This window comes from Phoenix dactylifera, chromosome 8 (genome assembly GCF_051530095.1).
Source record: "Phoenix dactylifera cultivar Ajwa chromosome 8, Ajwa_hap1_PhDact_Kaust_v1.1, whole genome shotgun sequence".
Taxonomy (NCBI): Eukaryota; Viridiplantae; Streptophyta; class Magnoliopsida; order Arecales; family Arecaceae; genus Phoenix; species Phoenix dactylifera.
In genome coordinates, this window is record NC_143197.1 from 23,904,925 (window position 1) to 23,920,500 (window position 15,576).

At 35.7% G+C, this 15,576-nt stretch overlaps 2 protein-coding genes across 5 annotated transcripts in view; both read left to right on the forward strand.

Moving 5' to 3' along the window:
• SMC5 (structural maintenance of chromosomes 5) overlaps positions 1 to 348 on the forward strand; it is a 40,701-nt gene extending 40,353 nt beyond the window's left edge. For all 4 annotated transcript variants that reach the window (XR_015968177.2, XR_015968175.2, XM_039124681.3 and 1 more), the window contains one exon: positions 6 to 348. Coding sequence is in view for 2 of the 4 variants with exons in the window: in XM_039124681.3 (XP_038980609.3) it covers positions 6 to 67 (62 nt within the window). In the remaining 2 variants the exon portion in view is untranslated. The remainder of the gene's footprint in view (positions 1 to 5) is intronic.
• Positions 349 to 6,382: 6,034 nt separating this feature from the next.
• LOC103696715 (uncharacterized) lies at positions 6,383 to 7,901 on the forward strand. The gene is made up of 2 exons (XM_008778418.1): positions 6,383 to 6,695; positions 7,879 to 7,901. Exons 1-2 carry the CDS (start codon positions 6,383 to 6,385, stop codon positions 7,899 to 7,901), a joined length of 336 nt encoding a protein of 111 aa, XP_008776640.1.
• Positions 7,902 to 15,576: the final 7,675 nt, after the last annotated feature.

Here is a 15,576-nt window from a genome sequence, read left to right on the forward strand (position 1 = left end):
TGCAGTGTGGAGCAGTGGGGAATGTTGGGGAGTGGTGACGAGTTTGGCCAACACGAGTTTGAGTTGAGCATTGAGTAGCCTTTGAACCAGGTTGCTGCATTTACTCTTCATATGCGTGGCTATCCATCCCAAGATTTTTGGATGGTCTTTTGTGATATTTTTCATCTTGAGGATTATGCTTCTGAGCTGATATCTGTATAGTTCATGCTAGGGTTTGATGTTGATATTTATAAAACGGATGGTAGGGCATGGTAGTGCTATGGAAAATGTAAAGGAAACAATGTATCATCTTTTATATTGTGTGCAATGCCAGCTGAATGTTGGCTTTGTACCATAGCAATTCTAGCATATCCTCCTCCTCTCTCTCTCTCTCTCCCTCTCTCTCTCCTCTTTGTGATGCTGTTGATAAATTTTTTGTTGCGACTAATTTGTATGGTCAGTGTCTTAAAAGAAAGCAAATACTGTGAGACGTCTGAAATGATTATTGGTCTAATGATCATGTAATTAGCATGTTATGACGCAAATTCAGCAGGTTCTGTGATGAAATGCTGCTATTTGAAAATTCTCAAGTCTACGCCATTGTGTCATTCTATCTAATCCTTTGCAAATTCCAAACCCTTTACTCGTTTTTCGCTTAACCCCTTAGTTTTGCCAGCATTGTCACGTAAGGAGTTGAATCAGTTTATCGTACATGCAAGCAGACATATATAACCGCATGAGAATTATAAATAGGGCTGGAAACAAATTTGAATATTAGAACATGGATGTACAAATTGCTTAGAAATATACAAACGGCTATGGAAATCAGTTGGACGCTAAAATTTGTATACATATACGGGCAAATTTGGATATCCAAATGGACTTTGATGGGTATTGTCTGTTCTTTTTCCTCCCTGCATTTATTGCTTGCATGATGCCATCACTTTTCATGGATGTTTCTAACAAAAAGTCCATATTCCAAATTCTATGTTCGATCTTAACTTTCGTGAATATTCCAATAAGTTATGTCAATGAATTGCTAAGCTAACCATAGTTATCTAGAATCTTTTTGTGGAATATATTGAATGCGTATACTGTTCATAAAATTATTTTTTTTGTAATTTCTTGGCTTAAAAAATTTTATTGTAATTTCAGATGGTACTATAATAAATCCTTTTATAGCACTAAATCCTTCAAATCTATGTTATTGTTATATCTATTTTTTGGCACTGATCTTGACTCCATTCATATGCAAAATTAACTCATTATTGATGAATTATAATAAATGTTAACCGATACTTGATTAGATAAAACTTGGGCAAATTGAGTTTCGCTATTTGCAATCAGCATATAAAGGCATTGCAAGAAGCTAGGAGTTTTACGTATAATTGCCATATGAAATTCTCACGGATGAAGCTGTTAACAATAGCCAAAGAAGAAGTTACTGATATAAAACCATCAAAAAAGGGTTATTGATATATAAAAGTAGTTATTGTTGTAAAAAGGAAAAAAAAAACACTTTCTTCATTATAAGAAGGCTAGCTGACTTCATTTACTTTGGTACTCTTTATAGCAATTGGTATCGATGCCAAGGTAGGCTAGCTGACTTCATTTACTTTGGTACTCTTTATAGCAATTGGTATTGATGCCAAGGTTTGAAATATGAGAATCAATATGGTACTGATCAAGGGCAAGTATGGCATGCACTGTATCCAGAATCGTGCATTGATATATTATGTTTCCTTGTTTAAATGTATAATTTTGTAAGAGATAAGGTGGAAATATTGAGTTAATGACACTAGTCAAGGTTTTTGGTAATATTATAAAGTCATTAACATGACTGAACTCTAGTTAAGATTAAGCAAGGTTGCAGAAGAATAAAAATGCCCTTGGCTTAATATCAAATAAGACCCGAGACTAGGCTTCTTCACTTTGCCCTCTTGTTTACTTTGTCCTCTTCTTGCTACTTGGTTGGTAAGGGACCAACAGTGGAGGGATATGGGTAAAAGGGTTGGTCAAGTGTGAGGGCCAGGAGTAAAAAGATCTAGAAGATATGAAATTAAAACCGTTAGGAGAGTAAAAGAAAATATTCTGATTTTTTTTTTTTTTTTTTTAATATGGGAAGCAGAAAAGTCTGTTATCATCTAGTCGGCTTAATCTAAGAGATATGTAAGCAAATGGTTACAAGATTTCAGGAATTAAAATACTAATATAGAAAAGACAGGAATTGTTACATAAATATCAAAAAAAATGAGGAATAATCTGAAAATCTTATTTTTCAAAATTTTTACATATGGAATTAAATACAAATTATTCTGCACGTTTCCTTTGAAGCATTCACTCTGTTTCTTTTAGTGCCTTAATTTATCTTCTCTTGTCTAGGTGATTTAACCATAATTTTCTAGTGCACCCATTCAAATGGTCAAAAACAAGAGAGAATTACCCTTTGACCGACTTTCCTCAACGGTATTAAGCATACTGCTCGATACACCAGTGTTTTTTTTTTTCGCGCTAAGGCGGGTGGATCATATCAGACGAGTACGGATGCATCCAATAAAATTAAAAAACAAAATACCTCCAAGTGCCGAGGGCAACTCCCCATCTCCAGTCCACAGGGTACTACCCGAGTGACTGGCTATATAAGCAGCATCCCAGTCCGCGGCTCCATTAGCTTCACGGAAGACATGCTTGGCCTGGAGGCCCCTCCATCCCTCACCATTGCCTAGATATCTCGGAGCAAAGGGTGGACGCAACCGTTACCCTTGGACCCCCCCGGATCTAGCTGATGATTGTGGCCGAGTTCTCCCCCAGAATGATGGAACTGGCTCATAAAACATACCGGGCATGACGAAGGCCCGCCCAAGCAGCCCTCAGCTCTGCATCCGGAACTGCTTGATAAACCCTCAGTTTGGTTTGGATGATTTCTTCTGAAGCAACTCTGCACCAAGACAGCCTCAGTATGATATACATGAAGAGATGTGATATGTTGAATCGCCTAGCATTTCAAAACTTTGCTGATGCCAAGCATCTCCAAGGTTGAAATTCGTATGCTATAGTAGGAATTCTGTGTTTGGTGAGGAGGTTTGATCTATCCTAGAGCATTTGGGAAAAGAAATTTTGCAAAAATAGTGGTTGCACATTTTTTGTATTTACAAGATCTGCATTTTTCAGACTTGCAGAATTGGTCCTTTTTTTTTCTTCAATTTTCTGACTTAAGTACCTCTAATCCCATCATACATACATCGAGTAATCAAATCTTGCATTCTAGATACATGCATTAGTTAATAAAAATGTGTGCATCCTCAAGATACACATACTGATCCACAATGTACGTATATCAATGAATTAATACAATAATTAGTAAAAATATACACATTAGCAATTATAATGCACCTAGTTATCTAATGCGTGTACTGCAGAAAGTTTACCTTTTCATCCATGCGCATCAGATGGTCTACATCTTGGCAACTAATTATTTTAGATGTAATCAACTTATTGAACATATATAGTCTATATATATATATATGCACTCTATAATATAAACACAAGTCCAATTGAATCTAAATATCATTTAGTAAGAGTCTAGGACAAATTGGTCAGAAAAATCAAAAAAGGCCAATCCTGCGAAACTTAAAAAAAAAAAGGAGCTTATCCTGCAAATCCAAAAATATAGGCAGATGTTTTTGCAACATACCCTGTCACGCCCCAAATTCGGAGCATGACATGGCCATGCTAGCGAGGGGTACGATCCACGATAACATGAAGCCAACAATATATTTAGCTTCTAAATTCATGTCAAACAAAATATAATAACTAAAAGTCTAATTTCATCATCTATTAAATAAAACCAACATCAGTTCAGAGCATCTAAATTTATACATAAATACCAAATCAAAAATTCTTATTATTCAGAAAATCACTAACTATAAATTCATAATCAACTGAAGATTTAAAGTTCTGCTTTGTTATGTAGATCGCTAAGCTTGGACTATCCTTCATTACTATCGACTCTATTTGTCTGGAGAGAGAAAAAAATAAAGGTATATGAACGACACAGCTCAGTAAGTAAACTTTTCATTACCTTACCAAATTAAGTATAAGTTTTTCTATGTCAATGCATCATTTAAGAAAAATAGCAGATATTTCAAAATAAGCATTTCATAATACAGTATAATAAAACAAGTCATAAAGCAAAACATGTGTGCATAAATTATTCATATTTCATAGCTCCAAAGTTTATTTTGTTAATAAATATATAAATTATTATTCTGCCATTTAGCTATATCATAGTTCAAAAATTGCTTATAGATATTCATGTTACGATCAATTTATACCCGTGATAGGGCCGTGTTCGTAATTGACATTGATTCATATTTCGTATCCTAACTTTATACCTATTGACTGGGCGATATCTCACTCGCATATATTGAATTGGTCTTAACTCAATGACTTCCTCCATATCTCGATTCGTGAAATCCTACTTGGGCATCCACATATTTGGTAATTTGCGAACCAAATATGGGGTATGGCTTTGTAATTGATGTCTTCGACTCTATCTTGAACAATATATACCAATATCTCTCAAGATATTAGTCAACACAAAGCCATATATTTAATAATTTGATGTCAACAAGTAGATCATAAGGACCCAATTGAGAAGAGGAGACTGAGAAATAGATTACTTTGTTTTTTTGTGGGGCTTAAGTGCAATTTAATATAGTTCTTCCAAAGGATTCCAGCCAATTTCTGGCACCGAAAAGTTGCACGTGACGCATGCATGACAGTTTTTTTATTGCTCGCACCAATGTTATTATGTGGATGATGATGTGGCATAGTAATTGGAAATTTTTATTTTGACGATGTGGTACATGAGTGATGATGTGAAACAATGATATAAGAACAGAATATTTTAATATTTTCTTTCAGCACATTGTTTGCCACTTGCCCCTTCTCCGGGGAAAAATGATAGGGGAATCAGATTCATTTTATGAGCTTTTTGGTTGCGGCAACAGCTTCCATTTGTCATCTTATATTTGTAGAAGATATCTGAGAACATGTCACTACAAGCCCTTTTTTTTTTTTAAGCTTGATAAATAATGGTCTAGTTTTATAATTGCCACAAGGTAATGTGGTTTTGGCTGACTATAAATGCCATATTCCTCCTCTGTGTGTATTGAATGACGTTATCCTCGATTTTAACTTTTTTTGTGTCTTCAGTAACCTTAAAGCAATTTGAGTGGGATCCTTCTGCCATTTCTTATTGTTGCTAGATTGGTAATATATTCCTTCTCTGTTGGAGAGCTTCTTTATTTATGTGGAGGTTGGAAATTGCTTCCTTCATAAAAAAAGTTGGTCCCTGATCATAAATCATGATCTTTTGTTGTTCCATGCTTCGTCTATGGCCTCGTATCTGCTTTGTCTCATTCTTCATATGCTTTGTTGCCTAAAATTACTCAGCCTCCAGTCCGTGAAAGGTAATGAGTTAGGTGAAAATAGGTAATGCGGTTAAATGCTACAGGAACAGATATCATCAGGGACTGAGTCATCTTATTGCTTGCTTCTGATTCAAGCATAATTGTGGGAGAAAGTCCACAATATCTTGATCCTATGCATGGGTTACTAAATTATATTGGATACATTCAATTCAAACCCCTCCTAATTTTCAAGGACTGGATGTAGAATGTCAGGCAACATGAAGACCAAGGCTTAAGTTTCATTAATTATAACATTATCTGAACTTCTGAATTCAACCGTTGTTATTCTGTATGTGATATATGCATGGTTTCAATAATTGAATTCTATGTCCAATCCATTATTTTTCTCTTTAGGCATGGTTCAAGTCAAGCCTTGTCTTAATGAGTGACATCCAAATATTAAACTAATTCGTTGCCGTGAAATATATATCGATCTATTTGTATTTTGTTTTGTCAGGTTCATTATACTAAATTTGCACACGTCGAAGCAAGGTTTGGCGTTTCATCTGATACCTTTAGCAATATCAACATCTAAAACATTTTATAATGTGTTCTGAAAAGAGTTCTAAAACTTTTAACCGGCTTCAAAGGGACGAGTAGAGAGCATAGTAACAGACTCACTCCTTCACTTCTCCTTTGTATGATCACTTGAAACAAGGGAAGTTGTTTCTCAGGGTGCTCACACCTCTGGCACAGCCACAGACCCAGACGAGTGTTCCCAACTTGCTTTCAGAAGAAAGGCCGTTGCACTTCACAGCATGCAATCTTTCTGCATGGGTGTCCATCCAAAGCACAGTAAACGCATGACTACAGAAATAACACTCGCAGATTCATCCAACTTCTTATATATACCCATGCATCACCCAGCAACCATCCACCTCATACACAATTACGTTGCTACAGGCTAAGTGAAAGGCATTTGGAGAAGAATGGCAAAGAACAGCATGTTAGGCTTGGTGCTGGCCTTCGCCATCGCCGGATCCCTACTCTCTGGTGCCGGTGCACAGGGCGGGTGCCCAGGCGATTTCGATGCATTGGTTAAGCAGTGCAAAGAATACGTTGGGAAGTCGGGGCCTCTGGTCCCGCCCTCAGTGCAGTGCTGCTCCGTCGTCAAGAGTGCAGACATTCCATGCATCTGCAAGTACGTCACACCAGAAGTGGAGAAGGTTATCAGCATGGAGAAGGTGGTCTACGTCGCGAAACAATGCAGTCGGCCTCTGAAGCATGGAAGCAAATGTGGAAGTAGGAGCTTCTTATCATCTCTGTTATACAATATAATTAATTACTTCCTATATATATTTTATTTCGTCAACAACAACCGCCATGGCTGAGTCTTATCATATCAACCTTTTTTCACTATAAAACATGTGAAAGTCCATAGAGAGTTCTACTAGCTTAGGCCCCATTTGGAAGAGCGGTTGACAGTAGAATTTTTGAAAGTAAAATTTTTATAAAAAGTTGTTTGCTGTTTGATAACTACATTTCTAAAGTGCTGTGACAGTTTAACATATGTTTGATAAACAGGTTGAGAAAGTATTTTTGGTATGACAAAATGATTATAAAGGACATTGCATAGTATTATACAATAGAGAATAATAAAATATAATATGTATTAATACATAAATATATGATATAGTATAATATTACTATAATATAATATTGTATATTATAGCATAATAATTTAATATAATATTAAATTATGTAACATAACATATCAATTTATTATGATATAATGTAATATAATATTATATTTATAGTATAATATAATAACAAAGGTATAAAATATTATAATTATTAGCATAAATTAATTTTTCATAATATAACATAATATTAAATTATTTAACATAACACTATAATATAGTGTTATAATATTATATTTATAGTATAATACAATAATAAAGGTATAAAATATTATAATTATTAGTATAAATTAATTTTTTACCCTCTTGCAGATTTTCAGAATTATAAAGGAATATTTTGTGTAATTATTATATTTTATCATGGGTATTTTAGTTAAAAAAAAAGGCTTCCTGATAGGGCCTAAAAGTGTTATTCCGAAAAGTTCCAAAATGGAGCTTTTTCCCAAAATCTGTTTTTAGCTTTGTGAAAAAGATAAAACAGCTTTGCGAAATTTTTACCAAATACTCCTATTTCATCTAAAAGCGCTTTTTCATCAAGCATCTTATAACTTTTGCCAATCATGCTACTCTCAAAAAAAAAATAAAAAAAAAGGAAGTATTCTGTTGATTGAGGAAGAAACGTTTGGATGCCAATGTGTAGTCAAAATTTTGAGGTGCATTGAATTGCAGCAGATTGCCTAAAATCTCTCATAATATTATCTTTTAATTGCCGGATCTTCTTGGTTTAGCTGATCTGTCATATTCTGATGGCATTTCTAATAATCTCTTTTTGACATGGATTTCAGGTTACACAGTCCCAATGGCATGATCTTCAAGGGAAGTGGGAGGATACTGCTCTGTTAGACAATAAATTGCATTTGTTTGAAAGGATTATATGGATCAAATGTAGCAGCAGATGTTCTCTTGCTACCCTTGTATTGAAACCTAAGTCTATATAATACGACATAGTACTTTATTATATATCTTCATTTTTTTGTGGTCGACATATTTATCATGGATGAATATGCTTAGTTCATTTATCCAAAGAATGATGCTATGCAGCAGCATCATTCTATTCACCTCACTAAATAAGTTCTATGTGGCTCGCATGAGAAGATATCAAACCACTGGCTCAAGTTGGGTTTTGGGCTGATTTGGTCCAATTGCAGTTCTGACGGAGCCCAGTAATGTGGAGTGGGTTATTTGACTAATCAATCCATTGTTTAAAAAAAAAGAGACATGGCCAACACATAAGTATTAACCATTTTAATAGATCAAAAAAATCTACAATATGAATGCACACAGGCTAGCCTGCAGATTAATTGTCATTTTGACTTTAAGCTCATTCCATTAAAATTTTGGCATGCTCTCACCTATAGACACACCAAGGCTAAACAGAATTATTTGCAATCTGAGTACATTCAAGATAGAGAAATTTTTGAAATCTTTTTTTTAATTATTTCTTCAAGTTATACACAGATTACGCATTAGCATAGCTGCTAGTTTTTATCATATAATTTTAAATTTTTCATTCATGTAATTTTCTTATGTATAACATACAACTTTTCATACTTTGTAAAACAAAATTGTACATATATATATATATATATTTATATATATATTTTTTGGTAGGATAAGAGGCAAGAACTCGAACAAAAATTTGATTATTTGATAGAATAATGGATGTAAAGTTTTTTTTTTGGGTACATCGGCGGCTCACACTAATCTCATATGAGCACTGCCATAAAAGTTGAGAGAGAGAGAATACACCGCAAAGGTGGGGAAACAGATACATGGATGGATGTAAAGTTTTGATAGGATGATTATAATATTATGAAACCAGAGTGTTGGAATGCTAGCTTATCCTAAATAGTATCACAGGTGATGGTTGTTGGTTGTGGTATGCCTGAGATGCGTGAACCGTTCACATGTCTGGTGTTAGAATATTTATGGAATACGTTATGCCAGACCGACCGGACAACGTGAACACGTGTCGGCCCTGCCCAGCACATTAACAGCCGAAGGCCCAAGTCGAGCATTGAAGCCATCAGACTAGCGGCGTGAAGCAGCAACGAAGGTGGATATCTAATTCAAATTCAAATGGAACAACTGGTTTATACACCCTTGACAGGACAGGAATAGTTATTCCATTCACATAAAGTTTTATTTATTTATTTTGGATGATGGGATAAAGTTTTATTCACATAGGTTGCAGTTGGGTGTTTGCTTGCAGAAGAGAGCCAGTCACGGTCTAGATTTTGTTTTTATATGTATGGGACAAATTTATGAATGGAATTATCCGTCTCACAGGGGATGACTCATTGTTCGAATAGTTCCAGCTTCCGTGTCCATTTTTGGCTGTTTGGACTTTGGAGGATATCCCGTGAAGTGGGAGGGATCCCACGCCTATCCCTACATATCATCATCATAAGAGAAAAAAAAAAAAAAAGAGAGGGGAAGGAGGGGGAAAAAAAAACTAGGAAGGGAGAATTTGCCAAGTAGAAATTAAATGAATGATGTCCCCTAGATATTATATGGATGATGCCATCTGTTAGAAAATATGAAAGAAACGAAATGCTCGATTTTTTTTAAAAAAAATCAAGTTCTACCTATTATATTTTGTGAAAAATTTCATCAACCTTCTTCAGCTGGAAGCATCTATGTTCAGAAAAGCTGCTTGATCCTCATCTCAAACTTTGAAATAACTTTACAACATTCGCATCGCGCGTTGAAAGACGTTGATATATCTTTTTAGAAAAATGCTGAATCACATCAATTTACAAAGCTTATATAGTTGCATATTGAAGATATAAAATTCTTTAAATCACTTATGAGATTGTTCAACTTGTTGAATAATTTAACAGGTCTGGTGACAGACCACTATTTTTTATAAAGTTTTTTATTGCTCTTTTGTATTTTTCTTTCTTGCAAACCCTTTATAACTAGTTTTTGTAAATTTTCTTTTTCTAATAAAGGTCGGGTGGCTTCGCCTCCCTCTTCATAAAAAAAAAAAAAAAAAAAAAACGAAGACATTACTCTTGACATATTTTAAGCAAGATACATCATCGTATACTGATTTGTCCCTTGAATTAAAAGCCTTCCCACTCCAATATCTCCGTCGTACTATTTGGAATAAGCTACATACAACTGGAGTCCGCCGCTGGCTATGGCCTTTTTCTCTACCTTCCGCGTGGACAGCTCTGAAGCTTTTGTCTGCTCTTCCGTCCATCATCTCACTGAAGCTAGGCAAATCCTCACCTAATGACAAATCCTTCTCTTGTATCGTATCTTAAATTGGAGCTCTCCCACTTGGGAACATGAAGGACCGTGCATTAACTTGATCTGTTGATTGTGTGGGGAGGAAGAGGACAGGCCATGCATGAGTCCGAACGACTTGTAGCTGGACATAGCTCAAAAAAGTTTGGTGGAGTGCATTTTGAAGTAAAAAAGAAAGTTCATCTTGTCTATATTGGATGACTCATATGTGGAATTTTCGTGGACATGATATAGAAGATTATAATATTAAAAAAATATAAAAAAATTTAAAAAAATTGAAGTGTATCTTGAGAGTTACCCTAGTATCCTACAGAAAAAAAAAGGGATAAAAATAGAATAGTTTTTCTTCTCCTTTTTTATACTTGTCTCCTCAATAAAATTGATTGCTTCCTATGAATGCAGAAACTTTGATACCCTAGAGTTTGTCTATAGACAAATATATAGAAAAGTCGAGGAAGAATCTAGTCCAATTAGTAATGCTAATAGGTCCACTTATTACAGACTCTATTAACCAAAACAGGTATATACTAATACTTGCCATACCATATGACTAAGGTAATAGAGTTCAAAATAATCATATAATTATAAACTAATTATGGACTACTTAAATATTCACTTAGATAATAATTTTGTCCGTATCACATAATAAATTTAAATAAAATCAGTTCATAATTAATAAAAAATCATCTTACGAGAAATTTCAATACCTTGTGCACTTCTTGCTTAAATTGAAAATTTTAGGTTTAGGTGGGCAAGCGTATCAAAAAAAAAAAGGTACCAAGAAAAGACCAGTGTGATGCGCAGGTGAGGGTGGAGTTGGGTGTGGGTAGGTGGGATGTGATTTTAAGATATTGAAGTGGAGAAGTTTTTTTTTGACAAATGCAAAATTCTAATTTTGAGAAATTTTAACATTAGGTGTGATCCACCGAAAGAAAGAAGCATATCATTTTTAGAGCTAAGAAATGATTTTCTGTTTCTCGTCTTGGCTTGTTAACAAAATTGAAAGGAATAATTACCCTGAAGTACAAAAATTCTTTAATATAAAATAGTAATCAAAATAAAATATTATATGTAAATATTATTATTTATTTATTTTGGGTTTAATCAAGATGAATTCATTTTTTTTAATGTTTTCACTAGTTGATTCAGTCAAACTAGAGCAGCTCATCAATGGCCTGCTTGTTTTGGCAGTTCTACTTGAGAGTAGGAGAAACTTAACATTCAATTCTTTGTTGGTCATCCTTTATCTTTTTATTTTGGAACATTTTGTTGATGGCCACTTAACAACTAGTCTTTGCACAGCTAACCATTACATATTTAGTCTTTTACCAATATAACTAGACATGTTTACACAGTTTCACTGGCTTCTATATACAAGGTTGCACATATAACAGTGACGTAATGCAAAATGATTAGATCAAGGGTCAAAAATAAAACATCCCTACAATAGGAACTACTGGCTGATCCATGAGCAAGCCCTCAATTTCCTCTGTTTAGATTTTTTTTTTTAATTTTTTTGACTTCTAAATTGTATTGATCTACAAATCTCAGATCAACCTTTCCACAAACTTCTAATTTGAAGAACACTGAAAAACAAAATAGAGTGACACTGAAAAACAAATAATGGCCATTCATAAGCACATCAAAGAGGACCCAAATAAGACAATCCAAAAGATCAAAATGACAAAATTCACTAAGAAAGGATACACATAAAACATGGTCGCATGCTGCCAAGCTACAGAAAAGAAGGCACCATCGCATACCCAATACAACACCAATAAAATGCAATCCTAGAGAAATTATTGGTTGCATTAGATCTATCAGCTCAACAGTGAATCAATCCGATCATAAGCCAAAAAAGAAGAAAAACAGAGCAATACAACTAGGTTTGTGTATGTTGGTTTGTGGTTGGGCTGATCCACCACACCAGATAGATCTAGTCTGAGCAATAATTTTTTTTAGATTTGGGAGATATTTTTTTCTTCAGATATATTTATGTTGGATAAAGTGTAGTATTGTGGCTTTAGCCATCTCTTTAATCCCCCCCCCCCCAAAAAAAAAAAACAAAACAGAGAGAGAGAGAGAGAGAGAGAGAGAGAGAGAGAGAGAGAGAGAAAACAACACCAATATATTAGAATTCCACACCTGACTATTGTACTGAACTTGAGAGTGCCTCCACCAGCTCCACTCCACCTTGTTTCCAGTGCTCTCCAATTCACCTCCAAGGTGTTGCCCACTCACACCTACAGACATTTCTATGCTTATATTCCACCTGTTCAGGCTGCACCGAACACGACACGGGCAACTTCCAACGCCAAAGCTGTTTTGTATGAATTTGTACGCGTAATTCACAAATGTCCAGCTCTTCCATTTGTCTCTACTAGAAGAATCTATTGGATCCTTTGACATCTGGGATAGGACGAAAATATAGAAAGCTTTGTGAATAATTTTACTCAGAAATTTCGAAGATAGTCAACAGTGAAACATTTGAATGTGTTCAAATAAACGATAACGCTGCAGGTAGCATTGAGAACGCTAGTAAAAGGGGAAACAGTTCTCAGATGGCAACTTTGATTTTACAGGTTGAAAACATGCATAAGTCACAATGAACACCTTGTTTTAAGATTTGTTTTCTTACATACATGGATCTATGTAAGCGTGTGTTTAGTCCCACATCGATTATTTGTGGGAAAGATCTTGGATACTTATACAAGACTAAATAGAAAGTCAAAAAATTACTTTTAGCGGCTTTTTTACGTGGAATCCTGAGTTATGACAAATGGTATGATAGCAGATTCGGTATATAGTTTATATGGACTAGGAAATACTGCAACACAGGCTCATTAAGGCTGATCACGTGCCAATTGTGATGCTTATGGTTAGATTTAAATGAATATGAACCCTTAGCCTAATGAGAATATATCTTTATTAGAAAGAATGATATTTATATTGCTTAATGGAACTAACCTGACCATGTTCTAATCTCATATAAGAGAATTAGACTAAAACATTACTCCGTGGGTGTGATGCATTTGCATCAATAAACAGGAACCATTACTTACCACATGCAATCGAAATAACCATAGTTACCGTGTTTGTTGGTACATTTGCTTCAGTTCCGAGTTTGTAATAGGAAATTAAATTTTTACTAATAACTTGAGCTAGCTTGGGCTGCAATGAGAAAATTTATTTTCGTCCTGACTTGACGTCAGAGCTTATTGTCATTATGTAAATATATAATAACATGTCAAGACTAAAATGAGGAAAATAGACTCTCATGGGAATGTAATATGATGAACACGTTGAACATCTTGCTTATTTTATGCGCATCATCAAACTATTTATAAACTTGCAGTTTAGGTAATTGTATTAAGGATCCCTTCTGTTTTGTTTGAAGTATTTCATCTCTTTATTAGAGCATATGGAGAAATTATGAATTTAGAAATACTTTAAATTACTCTGTTTTATGGCCTGATGAACGAACTCCCAAAAAGTATAAGATGCACTTCTTTGGACCCTCCACTTTAAGCATAGTATATAAATAACTCTGCACAATAGGAGGAGTGCATTTTTCACTGGCAATAATTTATTCAGCTCACATTTTGAAAAGAGTAATTTCAAAATATATCAGTATTTATTGTTGTGGACATGCATTTAGTTTTTGTTCGAGTACTTATGAAACATTTTGTGAAGTATGCTTCCCTTCCATAGCTGCAGAATTTTCATAAAGATACAGAGATATCTATACACCTGTTTCTAAAATACAATTCATGTTCATCTAATTCATCTAACAAAAAATTTTGTATTTATAAAATCACATAAAAAATTAATATGAAATAGTCCCCTGTCAAAATAACCTTTCTCTGTTTTTTCCCTTTTTTTTTGGGTACAATCCAGCCATAAATACTGCATCTCCCAGTCACAAAACTCTCGTGTGTCATGTATTGACTTTGAGAACAGATGACAGCGAGGGCGTGGATCCCTATAAAAAATTATTATACGGAGCAAACGTACGGTGGATAACCGAGACCTCTGATTCGATCTTGGAGTGCTTAAATACGAAAGGGTTCTTGCGCAAAAAGCCGTCCTCGTCCCACCGGAGTAAAGAGAGCATGACTGACCACGTGATTGACACATGCGACCTCGCTCCTCCTCGCCATCCGCCCTAAAAGCCCAGCGTAAAACGTCATCTCCCCCTTCTTCCACCTAGCACTGTAAAAAAACCCAAGCACAGCTATGGAGAGACCCTCGAAGCTACGGCCCCTTCACCTTGTCACGCCTCTGTCTCCGCAAAGCACGTGTGCGAAGTTGAATTTGGAGATACTCGCCTTATATACCTAGATCCTGAAATAAGTCTTTCAGATGTGGAACTATTAGGCTTTATATTTTTCTCACCATCGAATAAAAACCGTCTTCGATTTTGATAACAAATGTCACGCTCACTATAGGGCCTCACATTACCTGAATGTAATCCCACGCGTCCCCAGACCTATCGCAAAGTGAAACAGAAGGCAAAGGAGGTTACTCCAAACAAGGGGTGTGTCGTCACCCCACCCTCGTCCTTTCCCACAAGCTCTCTGTCCCTCGTCGTTGACACCGGAGGCTGAAGGGAACGCTTGGACGAGATAGCCGAGCCCAGCCGGGCACAAGATGACAAACGAACCGGCCTTGGAGGCAGCAGCCCTCAGCACGCGTTACGTCTCCCGAACCGGGTTTTTTTGGGGTTATCAGGGGTAAAATGGGTAAATGAAGCCACCACATGCATGAGTTAGCTGCATGAAAAGCCGGTTTGGGCTGCGGTGGCGGTACGGCGATGGGTATGCGAACAACGTAAGGGCCTCGAGAAGCTGGCCGCTTGCCAAAACTAAACCAAAACGCCCATGAGGGCTGATGCGCTTGGTCCCTGGTAAGGAGTGGATGGAGTCTAGTGCGGATGTGGAATAAAACCCAGGCCTGCCATTATTCTCTTTCTCCACACGCCACGACAAGAGACTTAGCTGATTAAAATAAGAGCAAAGGGAGCGCTGGCTGTCCGGAATGGAAACAGAGATAGGGTAGAAAAAACGGGCTCTCCCTCTCATAAATTCCATATTCCTTTGGGCGTTCCCATACCGACACCGGACCACTGTAATCCGTCCAAAAAACGCTTCGCACTTGTCGCTAGCCCGTCCAAAACTCCCCCTCCTTTCCAACCCATTTCACTTATCTAATACTAAAAGATAATTTGA